The 17,418-nt window shown below is 42.1% G+C and overlaps 3 protein-coding genes across 4 annotated transcripts; 2 read left to right on the forward strand and 1 right to left on the reverse strand.

Annotated features, from left to right (window-relative positions):
• Window positions 1–629: 629 nt before the first annotated feature.
• On the reverse strand, window positions 630–10,153 carry LOC142378482 (PRELI domain-containing protein 1, mitochondrial-like). Of its 2 annotated transcripts, XM_075463021.1 has the most exons (6): window positions 10,004–10,153; window positions 8,952–9,158; window positions 8,135–8,360; window positions 7,154–7,267; window positions 5,619–5,697; window positions 630–1,696 (listed from the first exon to the last, which is right to left on the reverse strand). In XM_075463021.1, exons 2-6 carry the CDS (start codon window positions 9,041–9,043, stop codon window positions 1,581–1,583), a joined length of 627 nt encoding a protein of 208 aa, XP_075319136.1. In that variant the 5' UTR covers window positions 9,044–9,158; window positions 10,004–10,153; the 3' UTR covers window positions 630–1,580. The 2 variants fall into 2 exon arrangements, with proteins under 2 accessions (XP_075319136.1, XP_075319135.1); XM_075463020.1 differs by having other exon boundaries at window positions 1,608–5,697.
• Window positions 10,154–10,557: 404 nt separating this feature from the next.
• ndufb6 (NADH:ubiquinone oxidoreductase subunit B) lies at window positions 10,558–12,454 on the forward strand. Its single transcript, XM_075463026.1, has 4 exons — window positions 10,558–10,834; window positions 11,711–11,803; window positions 12,123–12,167; window positions 12,311–12,454. The coding sequence occupies exons 1-4, from the start codon at window positions 10,655–10,657 to the stop codon at window positions 12,374–12,376; spliced, it is 384 nt and encodes a 127-aa protein (XP_075319141.1). The 5' UTR covers window positions 10,558–10,654; the 3' UTR covers window positions 12,377–12,454.
• A 57-nt stretch (window positions 12,455–12,511) lies between these two features.
• On the forward strand, window positions 12,512–17,384 carry toporsa (topoisomerase I binding, arginine/serine-rich a). The gene is made up of 2 exons (XM_075463025.1): window positions 12,512–13,058; window positions 14,319–17,384. Exon 2 carries the CDS (start codon window positions 14,322–14,324, stop codon window positions 16,734–16,736), a length of 2,415 nt encoding a protein of 804 aa, XP_075319140.1. The 5' UTR covers window positions 12,512–13,058; window positions 14,319–14,321; the 3' UTR covers window positions 16,737–17,384.
• The last annotated feature ends 34 nt before the right edge of the window (window positions 17,385–17,418 follow it).

Below are 17,418 nucleotides of genomic sequence, written 5' to 3' on the forward strand. Positions count from 1 at the left end.
AGCTTTAACTACCTGTAGGCTTTAGGTCAGCTTTCCACTTTCTGCACCTCAGCCTTCGTATCTTTTCTCTTTTTAAAACCTTTTTTTTTTTTTTGTTACTTTGCTTCTTCGCGTGTCGGGTGATGCTCTTGTCGGCCGAGAAGACTGCACGATGGGTGTCGCATCCACAAAAGGCTGCAGAGGAGGAGGGGGAGGGACTGGCTCGGATTTAGTCGAGAGGAGCACGGCGTGGAGTGTAAGCTCGGGCTCGACATGCTGTGCAGAGTAGGGAGAGTTCTGTGCCAGAGACCTGTGAATATGTTCCTTTTTAAGTGGATGTGTGTGTGAGTGTGTGTACACGTGTACCTGGTGCTGGCTACATTTTAGCAAACACTTGAAGGTATTGTGTATTCTCTCATTGTAATATAATTAAAATGTTTTATACATAAAGGCTTGTGACGTTCTTTCTGCACGCAGCGACACTGCGGGGGGAGAGACGCAGATGGAGACGTTCAAATGTTACGGGGCTTCCTGTTTGGTTTGTGCAGCTGTGAGCCTGTCGTTCGCAGGCTGGAAAATTCACTTTTAAAGGTCAGAGTTCGCGTTGTGTTCCTGTAACGGCAACAACGAGGCAAAATAACTTCATTCAGTCAATTGTAAAGTTTTATTGAAGCTTATTTTCACGATGATTAAAAACGCAACGTGGGTGCATTCCCAGGCATCTGCAGCTCCCCGATAGATTTCCCCTATTTTCAACATCTTAAAACAGTTCTGCATTAACTTACTATTACAAATGTCTAACCCTTAAAAAAATACATCACATTCATAATTTCTAGTCAACCCTTACACAAAGAATGATACAAATCCAGTCAAGATCATCTTAAAAGGGAATGCAGTCATTGAAATGTTTACAACAATATACCATCTACATCGCCAGAGAAGCTTCAACAAGCAAACTGAACAGATCTAGTTTCACTATTGCACGCCCATCACATAGTCATACAGTTAAAGGCTAATCACATTACATAGTAAGTCTGAGCACAGAGAAATGAAAACTTTGCTCATTCTGATATAAGTCACTTGGTTGTGATTGTCGGCACGTTTACGCTTTCTAATTATGTGTGAAATGTATCATGATAGGAACACATGCTGTGTCCAGCAGCAGCGTTTCAGAGCAGTTTCAAACCAAAACACGGGATAAGAGAGAAAATCAGAAGAGAAGGTAATATATCACTGCTTAAATTTTCCCTGTGAGAACACAACACCACAAAGTGATATCATCCTTGTTCTTCCTTGCCGGCAATAAATTAAAGCTAAACATTTAATTCAAAACGATGCTTATTGGCTACACAAATGCTTAAAGCAGCCATCACTGATCGTCAGTTTAAATCTTAAATAAGTGGTCTGGACCCACGGTATTTACAGCTTAAAGAGCACATGGTGCTGCTGGTGTGAGGCAGAAGGTTTCATACAAAGGCTCGCGACCTGAGATTCAATACAACCTGCGAGAGAGAGAACGGAGATGTCGAAGCGCCGACAGGAAGGGATAAAAGTCCAACTTCAACATGATCAACCTGTGCGGCGCTTCCTGTGCTTCTCTGTCAGACGTACTGCTGAGGTTTCTGTGGGGCGGCGGCGGCCAAGACACTGGCTGCCTCTTTGGCCTTGCCTGATGCGTCCTTCACTGTGTCCCTGAGCAGCCGCTGGGGCGTCTCTCCTGAGAGAGAAGACAGAACATCGGGAGAGGGAGACGGGTCAGAATGAGGATCACAACACACTCTTTCAAAGTCACCTTTCAGACATGGCACACATTCACAACACCGCAGGCTTCGTTGAGATGCTAACTGATCTGTTTTTGTGGCTTCTGGTGAATCTCTTGTTCCATTTTCTTACAGTTTATTAGATTAGGTTGGAGGGGGGTAGCTTTGAGGAGTGTTTAGGAGGGTTAAAAACAGCAATCGAATTTCTCAACCGTCAAGACTTCTCAACAGGACAAGAGTCCAGAGTTAAACCCAATTGATCTGACATAACCGGGGTTTTGTGGAGACCAAACTGCAAAGTGGGAACAGCAAAGTCTGGGTTTTGACATCAGCCGAAAGAGGGATCACAAGACGGGCAGAAAAATGATCTGACGCAAGTTGCCCGAATGGCATCAAAACCTTTCACTGGTTCTCCAAGAGCTCGTTCTAAAAGCCCGTAAAGCACCAATAAGGTGACACAGAGGAAGTAAACGCCATCTCACTGATGCCGTAGTGTTGCTGAAGTGAAAGCTTTTGTGGTTTAAACGTGGAGGAATCGAGTGCTTCTACTCCCAGATGTGATAAAGCTGCTCTGCAACATTAGGGTATCTACACTTAAGCAGCTGTCGAGTGTGCAAGTCTTTTTTCTTTTCTTTCCAAATTTAAAAAAAATGCTCAGTGTCCCTTTTTGTTGTAAAAATAAAGTCGTTAGCTTGTATGTTTTGTTAAATCATGAAACGGAATTCATATATTTGTAAGAGTGGCAATCAAAAACCGTTCCACCGTCACTGCTGTAAATGTCCCTTGAAACTGCCATGTTCCCTTAAGCTTTTTTCCAGCCTGGCGCAGGCGACACAACAACCTGATGGCACGTAAGAGCCCTTAGGTGCTTTCATCGTGTCACCAGTAACTGTTATTTGCGTCACCTGAATGCCGAAAAGTGAAAAACAAGAGTGGTGGGGGAACTTAAAGAGGATTTCTCAGATACTGAAACTGATTTGATGATTTTTCAGATGCTAAAAAAAAAAAAAAAAAAAAAGCAACAAAAGCTGACTCTTTTTTTTATCTTAAGACCAGAAGACTTTGAGGACCTGCAGCAGCGATTTCCCCCTTCTGTCATTGTCTGCCTGTGTTCCCGTCACAGACGGTATAAAAAGCTGGACATAGCCACTGCTATGTGATGGATGCTGTGCTCTGGGTGCGGTCTCGATGGCTACATCCTTGTCTATCACAAGGTAGCCCAAAATAAACCCAGCTTTATTGCCTGGTTTTCGCTCTAAACGAAACAGTAATTCACAAAAAATGAACATCGTGCTCTATAGAAGGAGGCTGAAAACTAATGACTGGGTTTGTAAATCTGTTGAGAAAATGTGGGGAAAATTCACAAAGTCACAGAAGAGGAGTCAGGTGACAGAGCTAATACTTCCTAAAAAGGGGACAATCTGCTAAGCTACTACAACAGGAAGGCACGGCTCGTCACTGTTCCACCGGCTGTGGTGGACTCTCCAGATCACAACGTACTTCACGGAGAGAGCTTTTCTATTGGCTGACAGCAGCAAAAAACAACGTTCAAATTTGGAACGTTCAAAACTGCTCAAATTAGGAACTTATGATGAGACGAGTTATGTGTTCAGCAACGATTTGTGTTGTAAATCAGCTGAAGGCAGATGAACACACACCAGGCGCACTGTATGCAAACACTGCTTTTCTCAAGCCGACTCCGGCCTTCAGCGTCACTCTGCCACAACGTGTCCGATCGCACAGGAATCGAGCTGCATAAAACAGCCAAAAGAAAAAATTCTGCTTTTAGAACAATATGTTTTTATGCAAGTACCGAAAGGTTTATCAACTCCCGCTCGTACAGTGTCAAAAAATGCCAGGAGCCTAAAAAAAGAAACCAAACCGAAATTACAAAGTGGAAAATCCTTAAGACGAGCGCCTGCGTTTTGATTTGAATGTGTTTTTTTTTTTATTCATGCTAATGATCAGGCAGCATTATAGTAACTGCATTTAACAACATGATTATTACTGATATAGAAATATGAATTATTCACAACAATGTAAAAATAAAAGCACTACAGTGGCAATGCTCTGCAAGCCACATTTTAGTGAGATACAACACAGAAATGACAGAAAAGTAAAAAACATTCATTGTTGCTTTTGGGACAAAGATAAAAGGTAATTAAAAGGGTCCTAACGCCGGTCTTTTTTCCCTTCCACATTTCTCGTTTCTTGTTCATTCTCAAAAGCACACGGAATTTGTGCCAGCTCAGCGGTACATCATCTATTCTCACCGACACTACATCCATACTCTAGTCACTGTTACTGATATGCAACAAACTAAGGGGAGAAGTCACTACCTCAGCTACAGTCTACTGCGTGAGGTTCATAGATGGCATCTTGTGACAACCCTGGGCTATAAGGCCTTGGATGTCAAATAGACGCCCCATACTTACCACGACGCTCAGCCTGATGCCAATTCCTGCCGTGCCGTCAACAAAGGGGCAATGGGACAGAATCACAACAATGGGAGACGCCCTTTTAGACAACAGTACGCTGCGTCAGCACAACACAGTTTGCAACACAGCACGGCCAAACTGGGCAACACCTTTCATATTTATGGCTTCCCGTGATTCAAACTGAATTTTGAGCCCATAAAAAAAAAACTGCACAATGATTACAGTCATGTGAACAACAAACTCTTTTTCAATTCAAAGGTTTATTGTATCGTGACAGATTAAAAAAAAAAAGAGAAAAGAATCATCCAGTCCCTTCCAGGTCTTAAAATGGGGGTAAACACAAAGTCAGATGAACAACAACATGTCACATATTACACCACGTCATTATTTAATTATCAGAGACTGAGCCAGATGCAGAAGCGGTTTGTGTCCACCCTAACTGCTTCAATAGGAATCAAGCGGGTAAGTACCGACCGGGCGCCGCTGATCAGACGCACTGACATCAGCAGTGATCTCAGAGAAGCAAATATCGGCGCCCATCTTTCGGGGGAGGGTTATAAGGACATTTTTCCAAGCTATTTCGAGACCGTCATTCTACAGGGAGAAAGATTATTCATAAGGGTCAAACCCAAGAGCTGCATCTCAGTCTCTACAGGCCCCACTTAGCATGTTAAAAGCTCAAGTTCATGATTAAAAAACAGAAAAAGACACAACAAGGGGAAAGTGTCTTCTTTCTAAAAAGAACATGGCAGCACAGCTTAGGTCTGCTAAGTTACAGCTGAATTAACCACAAGACGACACCAAAGTGCAAATAATGGGCCATGACGCATGGCACCACAGGAAAAAACAAAACCCAAAAACAAACACAGCATATCAACACAGACACCTCAAATCAACTGCAAAGCACAGCGGTGGAGGGCTGATGGTTTGGGCTTGTTCTGCACCGACAGGATCTGGGCACCACGCAGTCAAATGCGAGGCCTGTCGACCCCAACCTGGTTGACATGCTGTGGTGGGACCTTAAGAGAGCTGCACGTAAAAGAACATCTGCAAACATCCCACAGAAAATCATTACTTCAAGTTACTAAAGGTGGTTCTACAAGCTGTTGGGGTGGACTTAGTTCTTCCCACACTACTTCTGCATTTTTCCAGGCTGTCTTTACCTCATTTTAAGACATGTGAGGACTGGATGATTATTTTTGTTTATCATGTCCTGATCAGTAAAACCTTGACATCGGACATCTTTGACATCTTTGTGCATTAGACTGTTGATAATGCAAAAAACAATGCTTCAAGTGTGAACAGGCCAATTCAGATCTTACCTTTGTATTTCTCATATTTCCTGTAAATAAACTGTAAATAAACTGTCGTATTTCCCTGTTGTTCTCCTGCTTTCGTTGTCTCTGGAGGACCCTTGTATTACCGTGTGAGGTGAACATACCCTGTAGGTTGGACAGTGCGTATTCCAGCCCCTTCATGGCCTTCGCCTGGTTGCTCTTGAAGCGGGCCAATCCAAACTCCTGGATAAAAAATACAGAGCAGCTTCATGTGTGTGGGGAGGGTCTTAAAAACAACACCGGACAAAATTCATTGCCTCTCCCTTCATCTGAGGACATGTCACGTGTGAAAAAAAATGGCAGTTTTTAGGCTGACATATTTTTGGCACCAATTTCACTTCTTTCTCTCAGATCTGCCACTTCTTTATTTTCATGCATTTGCACACATGCTCCCCTCCTCCCCGGCTGCCCCGTAGGACATACAAAAAAAATAAAAATAATAAAGAACAATAAATAAATCAGTACATCCCCCTCTACAGTGAGTAACACATGCACATTTAAGAAGTAAAGCATATATTTGTACATCGTTTTCTTAAGGTGAGAGAGAGAGTAGGAGAGTTTTTTCTTCCCTTTTTCCTGAGGCGATTTCTTTTTTTTTTCTTCCCAGCCACGCATAAATGCTTGCCATGCATCCATCTGCGCTGACCGTTTGACACTTTAATCTGCTCTCCGAAAGCTGTAAAATGTTTAGCTCTGTGTAAAACGATGTGACTTTTCTTTACTCAACCTTATGATCACAGCGGGGGACAAATATCGCAAACACCAACCGTCACATCCTACTCGTGGCAAGTCTTCAACTACTGACAATAATGTAACCCTGCTGCTGTCCCAGGATCCGCAGACTGCGTATGAACAAGCGTAATTCATCCGGTGTTGGACGGGAAGTGTATGAGGACGAGCTATGAAGTTTTACATTCGTGACGGGCAACAAACACGGCTCAGGAGGACTACAATTCTAAAAGCATTGTTTTCATGACAGCGGTGATACGTGCCACATCTGTAAGGGAAAAAAAATCTCTAGTGTGTTATTTCAATTTCGATCATAGTGTCATTATCTAGATTCCCTCTAATCAGTATACTAGCGATCCTTTGGGGATATAATTCCATTATAAAAAAGGAAAGGTCTTCAAAGGGAGGTGTATTTGTCGAACTAAGCTCCGTATGTCACTGTCAAGCTCTGGCATCTTGTCCAAATAGGGCCACTTCGAGCTCCAAAAAGACAAAAATGCACATGTCAAACCAGTGGGTGGGGTCTCGATGGCTACATCCACTCCACACATACAGTCTATGATCCAAACAAGATCGAATCCCTGAAAATAATAAGCAAAAATAATACAAGCGGGAACATTCTGCTTGCAAGAGGTCGAACAGGTAAGCAGCGGTCAGTTATAGTTTGGGTATTTTCATAATTCTACACAGATATTCTGTATCAAAGTAGACAGAAATAACTTTGTGAGCCCAAATGCTGAAAAAAACTCAACGCCGATTCACTTACATCTGACTTACGTTAAAATTAGGAAAAAGATTTGACATGAGAAAGAATGCTACAACAATTCCCATCATTCTGACGTAAAGTATATTCCACCCCGAGCAGCCGATTTACAGACAATGTCTTAGGGCGAATTAAGGGCAAACGTACCTGAATCGGTTTGGAGAACCCATAAATGCTTGAGGATATCCACGCCTCCCGTTTCAGTTGTGTGGTTGTTGGCTGCTCCGCTGAATCTTGGAAAACACACCGCTCTTCTACAGACTAAATTAGAAGAGATAAAAATGACAGCGAGCTGTGGAAAAGGACTGACCACACAGTGGAAGTGGGTCACTTTGGCATTCACTCATTTAAGATTCAACACAGCTTGAGCTTCTCTCGGTGCTCCTATGGCACAAATGAAAAATAAAAAAAAAACACACTGTTACACGACAAGGAAAAAGCACAAAGACACAGTCTGTTTTTTTTTTTTTAATTGTTCGGGGCTTTGTCGCTAAACACTGCTCTGTACAACCACTCTTCAAAAGTTTCTGCTCTTTGGCTGAAGTTGCTCATTTGAATAATTATGTTTCAAAGCCCAGTGGATCAAAAACATGCTAATCCTAATCCATCCTAGAGCAGCATGTAGCCCACAGCAGCCAGAATGTAAATGTAACACACCTTACAGCTGCACAACGTATAAGTCATGTCAAGGTCCCGCTTACTTGAGAGATTATTACATGTGAGCTGCATTCAAACGCTCGCCTCCTTTGAAGATCAGGCTGACTTAATACCTCGATGAATTAAAACCTCGATGCTGCACCTGACCGCACCGTGCAGGGCAGCATTAAGCAAAGATAAATCTGAATAAAGGAAACTGATCTGTTTCTTTTTCCTCCGTGCAATATAACGGCAGTGGGATGAGAATTTTAACCAGAGAGTCTATGAAAAGTCCATTTTCAGCTGCAAACGCCATTTTCACTCTTGAAGAAACTTGCCGAGAAAAAGGAGGAAAAGGTGGAATTTTTCCACCAATAGTCACAAAAACAAGAATCCTTCAATAGCACTTAAGGCTACATGCTGCTGCGTGCTATAAAGGTTAAAAACGGGACAGTAAAAGCAGCAGGGCACAGAGGAAAAAAGGGACCTTACCATGAGTGTAGTGTGGTTGAGGTTCCAGGTGTAGGTCGTCAAGCTCCGGTTGACGGGGTCCAGGATGGAGTCCTCGACGATATACACACAGCGAGACATTCCACCGGGGAAGAACGGGTCAGCCCAGCGGGGCAACCGATTGGTCTTCATCAGGAGGCGCCTGGAGAGCAGCCGGCAGTCGGCGGTCACCTCCCGATACACAACGTCTTCTGTGAGGACATGGGTGCTGGTTGACACACAAACACAAGGCCACGTCAGCTTAGATGGTGGGTTTTTTTCATATCTGCTCGAGATACCGCCACTATAAGAGCATTAGTTTAAAGAAAACTACCGGTCCCAACGTTCAAACAGCTCCACGTTTGTGAAACGCTGCACGGCTCTAAACTTCCCCATTTTCGTATTTGCACGGGCCAAGAAATGAAGCAAATACACCGCATGACTGCTTGGACAGGCCACACTTAGTTTTACTTTTCAGACGCATTTTCTCAGTTCTCTGTTTTACTCGTGCTTTAGACCCATGTTCGCTGTGCGCTTTTGTAGGCAAATCAAAGCACAAGCAATACGAACGCTCACATAATCATGATGGACTTTTGGAAAGGGACCAATACCTAATCTAGTTTGGCACACTAACAACAGTGCTGCGGGCCCAAGATTATTGCAGCATCTGTAGAAAATGAGAAAAACAATAACTTAAATCAATCTCATCTCACAGAATAACGATCTCCATCCTGTAACCCAGGGCGTTAATGTGCCTGAACCACTTTAAGTGTTCAAATAAGCACCTTGAATTTGAGCAACGATGAAATTGTTTCAGTACCTGAATGGGTTGGGGTACCTTTGCCAGAAAGCCGAGACAACATGGTCCCATGTGCTCTTGATTTCTGTGCTACTACAAAAATACTTGGCCATTTTTCTTGCACTGCAGTGCACAGCGGCCTGAATCCTTAAACCTGAGGTTCCTTGGTGGGACTGTACGACACAATGGAATCTTGGATGCTGGCTCCATCCAAAGTCTGGAAGAGTCCTGCAAAAGTGAACAGAAACATCAGAAGGACGATCAAACCTGCTCCAACTCGTGTGTCTGTAATCATTCAAATGGGTTTACCTGCTTCATATTTGACAACACGAGTCACCTGTCCTCGATTAAGCAATACCATTCATTTATACTAGGGAACTGTGGGCAGTGTAGCATATAAATAATTTGATATCATTACACAATATAAAATTATATTCTATCACATATATTTCTTCCTTTGCGTCAGATCTTGATGCATTATGTTCGTATATAGACCAGATCACAGCATGTATTTAGGCAGTGAAGCCTATTCTAAACAGTGTATTTGTCTCTAAATAAGAGCTTTGAAAAGAGCAGCTATACTTGATGTGTTAAAAGGCTTTTCTAACTTAAAAGGGGATCTGTGAGGATATGCCAGGGCATCTCTTTCTATCTATGTTCACCGTTGATTAATATTAGAACCCATTTCCTTATAATAAACTATTTTTTACACAGTATTTACACATTTAAGCCTGATGATATCCTTCAGTTTATGGCTGTTATAAACACTAGCTCCTTTAGACAGCTATAAGGGGCTACCTACTCCTGGGATCTATTTTGATCAAATAATTGACACAAATGCACCAAACGTTGAGAGTGACAGCAAAAATAAAAAAACATAAACGAAAACAAAAAAAAGCCAGTTAAGTAGTTATTTTACAACTCGTTCGTGACCGTGTTGAGCATCACTTATGGTTTCTTGTCACGACAACAATAACAATAATGCGACCAAGGTTAATAGGGTTTAACTAGCCACTAGGCTTCGTTGACAGAAACAGAAGTTGGTAAAACGCACTCGGAAACCAGTGTCTTACCTGTCTGTTAATACTGTTAATGAAACGCAAGGTTGCTAAACATCCGTTGACAGACTGCTTGCTGAGCCTAAGAACAACAAATGAACTTATGTTAGCTAATTGGATACATAATGCTAGACCTGGCAAGACACATAACTGCTGGGTCGTTTTCTCAGGATACAACTTCCGGTTACCATTTCAAAGTAAAACCCGTATTCACGAATCTTCGCGACGTCCCAAGTTCTAATAAATAAACAGGACAGTTATCACTGTACCTATACAATTTCTCCTAAAAGGTCCTCAAAAAACATATTTTTATTTTGATGTATAAAGGTGGTACTGCTTTTTGTTAGAATTTAACAGCAACAAACAGATGCTGTATTTGGACTATAGAATAACAAAAAAAAAATGAAATTACTCAGTCAGTAAAGACTGAGTGGACATGACTAGGCATGATAGTAAATAAAACAAATTAAATTTGCCCCATGATTAACATTGCACCTATTTTGGCACACACTGTCCTCCAATACCCACTATTGTCCAGTAGGTGGGGATCTATTGAAACGACGCCTCCTACTTTTCTTCTTCGCTGGTGTATTTTGCCTGCAAAGGGAAGTGTCCTCCATGGTGTCATTGTAGGGCCTGCTGCGGTTAAATATTCTGAAAACAGACATGTCTGGCTATACACCAGACGAGAAGCTCCGCTTCGAGCAAATAGTAAAACTCAGGAGGCAATGGCTGAAGGATCAAGAGCTCAGTCCGAGGGAGCCCGTTATACAAGCTAAACCTCCGGGTGCCGTTGCTAAGTTCTGGGCTAGCTTTCTGGAGCCGAAGAGCTTGTGGAGGCTTTACGTGAGTAGCAAAATAACCCGGCTTGATAAGACTGTATGTGCAAACTAACGGTTTCAACCTTACAGTTAGTACAACAGTCTGCTTGACGCATTTCAACGCATTGACAGAAAATAAGTCATAGGGTAAATCGCCTCCAACATGGTGACAGGTGTAAAGTAAACGGCCTTCACTTCAGTCCCATTATACATGTACATGTACATGTATAATGGGACATATGTATATGTCCATATGTATATGTGTATGTGTATGTATATATGTATGTATGTATGTATTTGTATTTGTATTTATATATATATATATATATATATATATATATATATATATATATATATATATCCTTGCATAATGTTGCATTTTGGATAAAATTAATCTAAATGTCTTTCCGGTATTTCATGTTCTGGGATCATTGTGGTGTAAGCCTATGTGATTAATCAAGAATGAGTATTAGTGACAGGACCCAAACATTTCTAATGTACGTATTATTTGAAAAAATATTACCTTTTTCAGGTAAACTGTCTGGCAGCCATTACTTAGTTTGGTTAGATATTGATCCAGAATGATGATGTGTTGCAAAGGATTTCCTTAGTGCCACTTTTGTAATGTTCCTCACGATATATTCAGTACACGATTTAAGGTTTTTTGAGTATACTGAAACGACGAATAGATTGGTCTCTCCAGGTAAACTGACTTTTTTTGAGTATCCAAGTATATTTTTGTCGGGTTGTATGCGTAGAAGAAAATAAATAAACCACCTCCATGACTCCAAGAGCTGTATTAGCCAAATATTACATCTTGACCAAGGTTACATTTTGTTTGACGCCGTCATCATTAATGCCATTATGTTTTTCTCTGTATTTTATATTTATGTCCTTGCAGACCTACAAAGCATACCAGGGGGGAGTTTTCACATTAACGCGACTGCTGATACCCGCCTGGCTTGTTCACTACTACGTGAAATATCACATTGCTGTAAGTTGCCAAACGTGTTGAACAGTATTAGCAATTGTTATTTTTATTGGTACCGTCTCTCCTGCCATAGATCCGAGCCCCACAAATGACTCCTTGTTCATTAAATGTCGCATAGTTGCGTTGCTCAGTAGGATCGCTTGCACAGACACCCCTGGCACCGAGGAGCAGCTTTGGTTTTACTCTTGTATCAGATAAATTTCAGCCATGTGTTGCTTACTTTATGTAGATGTTAGCTTCAGTTTGGAAATGGAAAGTCTGCCATCTGGTTACATATTGATGAGTAGACAAATTAAATAATAATGTTGTTGTTCCCCTACAGCAAAGACCATATGGCATTGTGGAACTGAAACCTAAGCTGTTTCCAGTAAGTATGATTAATTTGTTAATTCTTACATTGTATCTCTTGTTTTCCATATAATCACAGTTGCAACTGGCTTGCCTTACGAGCCAACATGAAATCTGATTGTTATTAAGACTGATTTATTTGTTTTATTATTTTGTCCTCAGGGTGACACAATTCTGGAGAGTGGTGAGGTTGTTCCAGATCTCCCTGAGACTCATGGCCATCACTGAAGTTGAAATATTTCAGTTATTTTTTCTGAGTTTATGTTGTAAAAACTATGTATATTCCATTAAAATATTACAAAGTCACTTCCTTTCAGTTGCTTTTCTACAAGATGACATGTAAAGTATTTGAGAAAAACCTAAACTAAACTCTGTCAGGATCGCTGAAAGGGATAACTACTTCACAGGTTGGATGCATCAAATTTTGAAGCGGTATGCTGTAGGATGTAATGTCAGGCAAAAGCACCCACAATGGTGATGATTATGTGGGCCATATCAGAGGACAAAATCAAACTGCGGCATTCTGGAAGCAGTCCAGTCTACTTTAAAACAAAACATGCTTTGTGAAATTTTGACTGTAAAGTTCAAGTGCGTTTTATCACTCAAATGATACATTCAACGTGCTTTACACTGATGACGAACTGGACTTTTTACCCAGTACTTATATTTTGAAGGACAGAAGTATTCTTTCTTTCATGTTTTTGATATTTTAATGTGAAAATCTGTCTTGTTTTGAGGAGCGGAAGTTGTTTTCCAATTCGGACCGTACCCTCCTTGTACGTTACGAAATGTAAGGAAGTCGGGGTTGACACTTGTATGGGAATGACAAGTCTGTTGAAATGAGTGTGTTTCTAAAACAAAGAAAGAAGTAATAATTTTCCAGCTTCATACGTGTTCAAGGAAGTCACAGGTAAACGCTACACAACTTTGATCAGGCGCTTCTAGCCTTCCTGGCTAAACTTTAGCTAGTCCGTGCTAGCCAACCTAGCTAGCCTGTTAACTCTCAGCTAGCCGTGTTAACCTGCTTGTTAACTACAGTTTGCAGTTCCAATTCTTTTGCCAACATTGTTAAACTTGTGGCAGGGATATTTGTGTACATGTTGGGATTTTAAAGTTGTATGGGAAAAGGCTTTCGCGCTCAATATTTGCCTCTTTTTGACGACATTCAAATTCATGGGGGTAATACTGCATTAGCCTGCCCCGTAAAGGTAACAAAAAAACAAACCTCACACTCAAAGCTACGAGACGACATAAGTATAGATTTAGGCTATAGTGAGTTTATAACGGTGTGTTATTTATTATGACGTCTGTCGGGATTAACGAATGATGGGAAAGACATTCAGTGTTGTATGTAACACTATGGCGCTGATGTTGCTCTGTGGTTGTTACGTATGTAGAACTGCCATGTTAGCACATACAGTACAGTGTCGTTCTTTGCGAGGACTAACATGTTATGTGTCGGTTTTCAGTTATCACAAAACAGATGTTCATGTGCCCAGTGAATGCACATTCATCTTACTGTATGTGAAGCTGCAACCTTATACTTGAATATATGTATTCTTGCACATTTTGAAGCGACACATGTAATAACGAGATGAGCTTGAACTACATAAAAATAGCCTGTTGCAGTAATGGCGTGTCCTCTTAGGGGAAAGATTCATATGTCTGGGCTGATAGTAAAGGTTTAAAAATAAGAGCTCCACATCACCAGTCAGAGCCCACTTTAGTAGCTGTAAACATCTGTACTGTCGGTACAAGATGTCTGTCATGAAGTTAAGTGTTGGGGGACATTGTTCTATGTTTATTATTGAGAATATAGTTAAATGTGGTTTGTGGGCTTTATTATGAAAAAAAAAAAGCCCATATTTGCTCTTCCCACTTAACTAATGTGTGGCAGAACATTAGAAAAGATTTGATGTTAATTATTAATGCAGACATGTTCTAAGCCACCCCAACAACCTATTTGCAACCTGTACAATTACTATTTTGGGTCACATCAGACTGTACTGGTTAGTGATAGGTCAGTTAATCGAGACAATTATTTGCCATTTTGAGTAGAGAAAAGATTCAAAAAGTGTAAAAAGGCTTCACAGCCACTTTTACTTTCTCTGCAATCAGTGTTGGAATTTCCAAATGGAAATGATTGAAACTTTCTTTTTCTACATGACAGATCATGTCCGCCATCAAGGTTGCCCTGCAACAGAGCCAAAAGAGCGGCAGAAGAAAAAACTCCGAAACAATGTCAGCAGAGGTGTCGCCAGACTCCAAGTGTCCCATTTGTTTGGACATATTTCACAACATTTCTTATCTGGACCGCTGCCTGCACAAGTTCTGCTTCCGCTGTATTCTTGAGTGGTCCAAGAACAAAGCCGAGTGCCCGCTGTGCAAACAGCCATTCAATTCAATCTATCACAGTATAAAATCGGATGCAGACTTTCAGAAGTATGAGCTGAAACAGCATCCGGATAATTCCTCTTTTGGTTATTTTGAGGGAGTGCGGTTTAGATACCGCACAACTCTTACTGGAGTCCATCGGCAGATGCGTGGGCGGACCTCTCCACCTCCAGACAACGGAGTAATGTTCGAAGCCTCTGCAAATCCTCCTCTGCAGCGGCAAGATCGCTACATTCGACGGATGATGTCGAGGTTGGCGGCCAAAAGGAGAGCTGAGAGTGAAGGAAGGGCAGTGAATAATGTCAGAGAGCAAGAGATGATAAACTTCAGAAGGGAGCTGTACCGACAGGCGGTGAGAGTTAGGAGTGTTCGGGATGGTGGCCGCTCCAGAGAAACCTCTGCTGAGTTCTACCGAAGAAACCCTGCCTGCCTTCACAGACTGGTCCCCTGGCTAAAACGAGAGTTGGTTGTGCTGTATGGTGCCCACGGATCTTTGGTCAACATAGTTCAACATATCATCATGTCACGCATTACACGTTATGATATGGAGGATGGAGCTATTCAGGAAGAGCTCAGGCCGTTCCTCCAGGGCCGAACAGAGCACTTTCTGCACGAGTTCATCAGTTTTGCAAAGTCCCCCTTCAATATGGAGGCCTATGACCAGGGTGCTATATATGACTGCCCAGCCCCCTCCTCAAATGAAGACAGCAGCTCCAACTCATCTGTCATTGCTATCTCAGGGGATGAGGAAAACTCTGCAGAGATGGACCATCCAGGAGACTCCACTTCTACGCTGAGTCACTCTCTGTGGGATGATGAGACGCCTGGGCCGTCATATTCTACCACAGCAGAACAGGGAAGGGCAGAGCACCTGTCAGTACTGGACTCGGACTCAGAAAGCAGTTCAGAAGATGAAGGGCAGGAGTTTGGGCCCTCTCCACAGCGAATGAGTTCCCATGACCAAACTGACGTTTCTCAGGGTAACAGTAAAAATGAACGATGTGCATATTTCGACGACGATGACGACGACGACGACGAATGTGTCATTGTTGGATTTGTTAAGCCGACAGTTGAGAGGACCCCTGAGCTGGTTCAGCTCTCCTCTGACTCCGATGGGTCTTCCTGTGAGGAAACCAAAGAACTGCCTCACCGACCCCAGCACATCCGTTTCACCAGTTGTAGTCCTGCAGCTTCACAGAGTAGTGATTCCAGTGGGGCTGAACCTACAGAAAGTGTAGAGAAAGATGTCCATTGTCAGCTGGATTCAAGAGAACGATGTAGCTCTTCAAAATCAGACAGACACAAGACATCCAACAAATCAGGCAGTAAAGATGCAGATGGAAGAAGTGGCAGCAAAGAGAGATCTCAGGAGAGGCACAAGCCAAAGGACACATACCACAGAAGGAGGAAGAGGACATCAAGAAGTAAAGAGCACAGGCAGTTGAGCAGAAGTCCAGTGATCTCCCCCAGCAGCGTCTGCTCTCACTCCACTGAAAAAGGTTATTCTTACTCCAGTGGCAGAGACTTCTCAAAACGCGACAGCGATCACAGCTATAAGTCATATAGCCATTACAAACGGGAGAGAAACGGTAGCGTGACGCACTACACACAGAGGCAGTCCTACTATTACAGCAACCGCAAATACTCAGATTTGTACTCACGCTCTCACTCCAGGAGCCGCAGCAGGGATTCACGGAGACGTGACAGGAGGCAGTCTCCATGTAGGACCTATTCCAGTAGTTGCTCCCCCTCTGCCAGAAGGAAATCTCATAATGACAAGCCTGGTGGGAAGAGAAAATATAAAACAAGACATCTGGAAGAAACATCCAAAAGCGCACTCTCAAACCCATGTGCAGAAGATGATTCCCAAGTATTAACTAAACACAAGAAAAAAAGTAAAGAGAAGCACCATAAAAAATCCAAAGAGAAGTCAAAAAAGGCCAGCATGGGGCTCATCAGTGAGGACAAGACACACGAGCAAAGCAAGCGTCACCATAAGAAAAAGAAGAAACACAAGAAGAAAAGCAAAAGGCACAAGAGTAACGAGCGCAAAGAGAGTGGCTCACCCGCCGTCATTATCCTCGATAGTGACAGTGATTCTTTTGCCAACGACGCCCAAGTAAGGAGCGCTAGAAAGGAGGACCCCATTGACACTGCCACTGAAGAGCAAGTCGACCCCACCCCCACGGACTAATCACCACATTCACATCCATTAGCTGCTAAAGCCTGCCACCAGTATTTTAGATGAAACGGTGTTCAGTATGTTGAAAATCACTAGACCACGAAGGAAATTGTGAAGATACATCTCCGTTTAAATTCCACCACCAAGTGTTTTTTCTGCAGCGGCATTTCATAGGTCACTGGTGTATGTGAAAAGCACGGGTACCGTTATTCATTTAGAATGAGGGTCATCATTACTTTATGGCCTTTTTGGGCCACCATTGTCTAGTTTCCTTACTGTGTTAAACTACCACCTGGAAAACTGTTTTAAGTGCCACCAGGATCTAAACGGAACAGAATGAAATTGAGAGCTCTTATTCTGGATATCAGTTTATTGTAAGACATGCTGACGTGTCCTCAGGGATAAAGTTGATTACATTCTCTTTGTTGTCATAAATCCGCAATATTCTCAATACATACTATTGTTACTTGCTGCAGGTGGACTTTTACTTATTATCCAAAAAATCTGGATTAAGAAAAGGCTGTTTTGTATTGAATTTTATTTAAGAATAAAATGGAATGAGTAACTGTGTGTGCTCCATTTGTACTTTAGCAACTATAGCCAGATTGATTATGTTAGATTAGTTTCCATTATGCTGATTATATGTAGGCTAATTATAAGAGGACAGATCTCATAGTAAGCTTTCATTTTGACT

This window comes from Odontesthes bonariensis, chromosome 4 (genome assembly GCF_027942865.1).
Source record: "Odontesthes bonariensis isolate fOdoBon6 chromosome 4, fOdoBon6.hap1, whole genome shotgun sequence".
NCBI classification, from domain to species: domain Eukaryota; kingdom Metazoa; phylum Chordata; class Actinopteri; order Atheriniformes; family Atherinopsidae; genus Odontesthes; species Odontesthes bonariensis.

What these genes read in the sequence shown, in the direction of transcription:
- LOC142378482 (XM_075463020.1), bottom strand. Translation starts at nt 9,043, where the DNA reads ATGGCCAAGTATTTTTGTAGTAGCACAGAAATCAAGAGCACATGGGAC. An exon ending in TCAACCACACTACACTCATG is followed by an intron (nt 7,268 to 8,134) that starts GTAAGGTCCCTT and finishes CTTCTAATTTAG; the next exon opens with TCTGTAGAAGAGCGGTGTGT. An exon ending in GGTTCTCCAAACCGATTCAG is followed by an intron (nt 5,698 to 7,153) that starts GTACGTTTGCCC and finishes TTTTTTATCCAG; the next exon opens with GAGTTTGGATTGGCCCGCTT.
- ndufb6 (XM_075463026.1), top strand. Translation starts at nt 10,655, where the DNA reads ATGTCTGGCTATACACCAGACGAGAAGCTCCGCTTCGAGCAAATAGTA. An exon ending in AGAGCTTGTGGAGGCTTTAC is followed by an intron (nt 10,835 to 11,710) that starts GTGAGTAGCAAA and finishes ATGTCCTTGCAG; the next exon opens with ACCTACAAAGCATACCAGGG. An exon ending in TGAAACCTAAGCTGTTTCCA is followed by an intron (nt 12,168 to 12,310) that starts GTAAGTATGATT and finishes TTTTGTCCTCAG; the next exon opens with GGTGACACAATTCTGGAGAG.
- toporsa (XM_075463025.1), top strand. Translation starts at nt 14,322, where the DNA reads ATGTCCGCCATCAAGGTTGCCCTGCAACAGAGCCAAAAGAGCGGCAGA.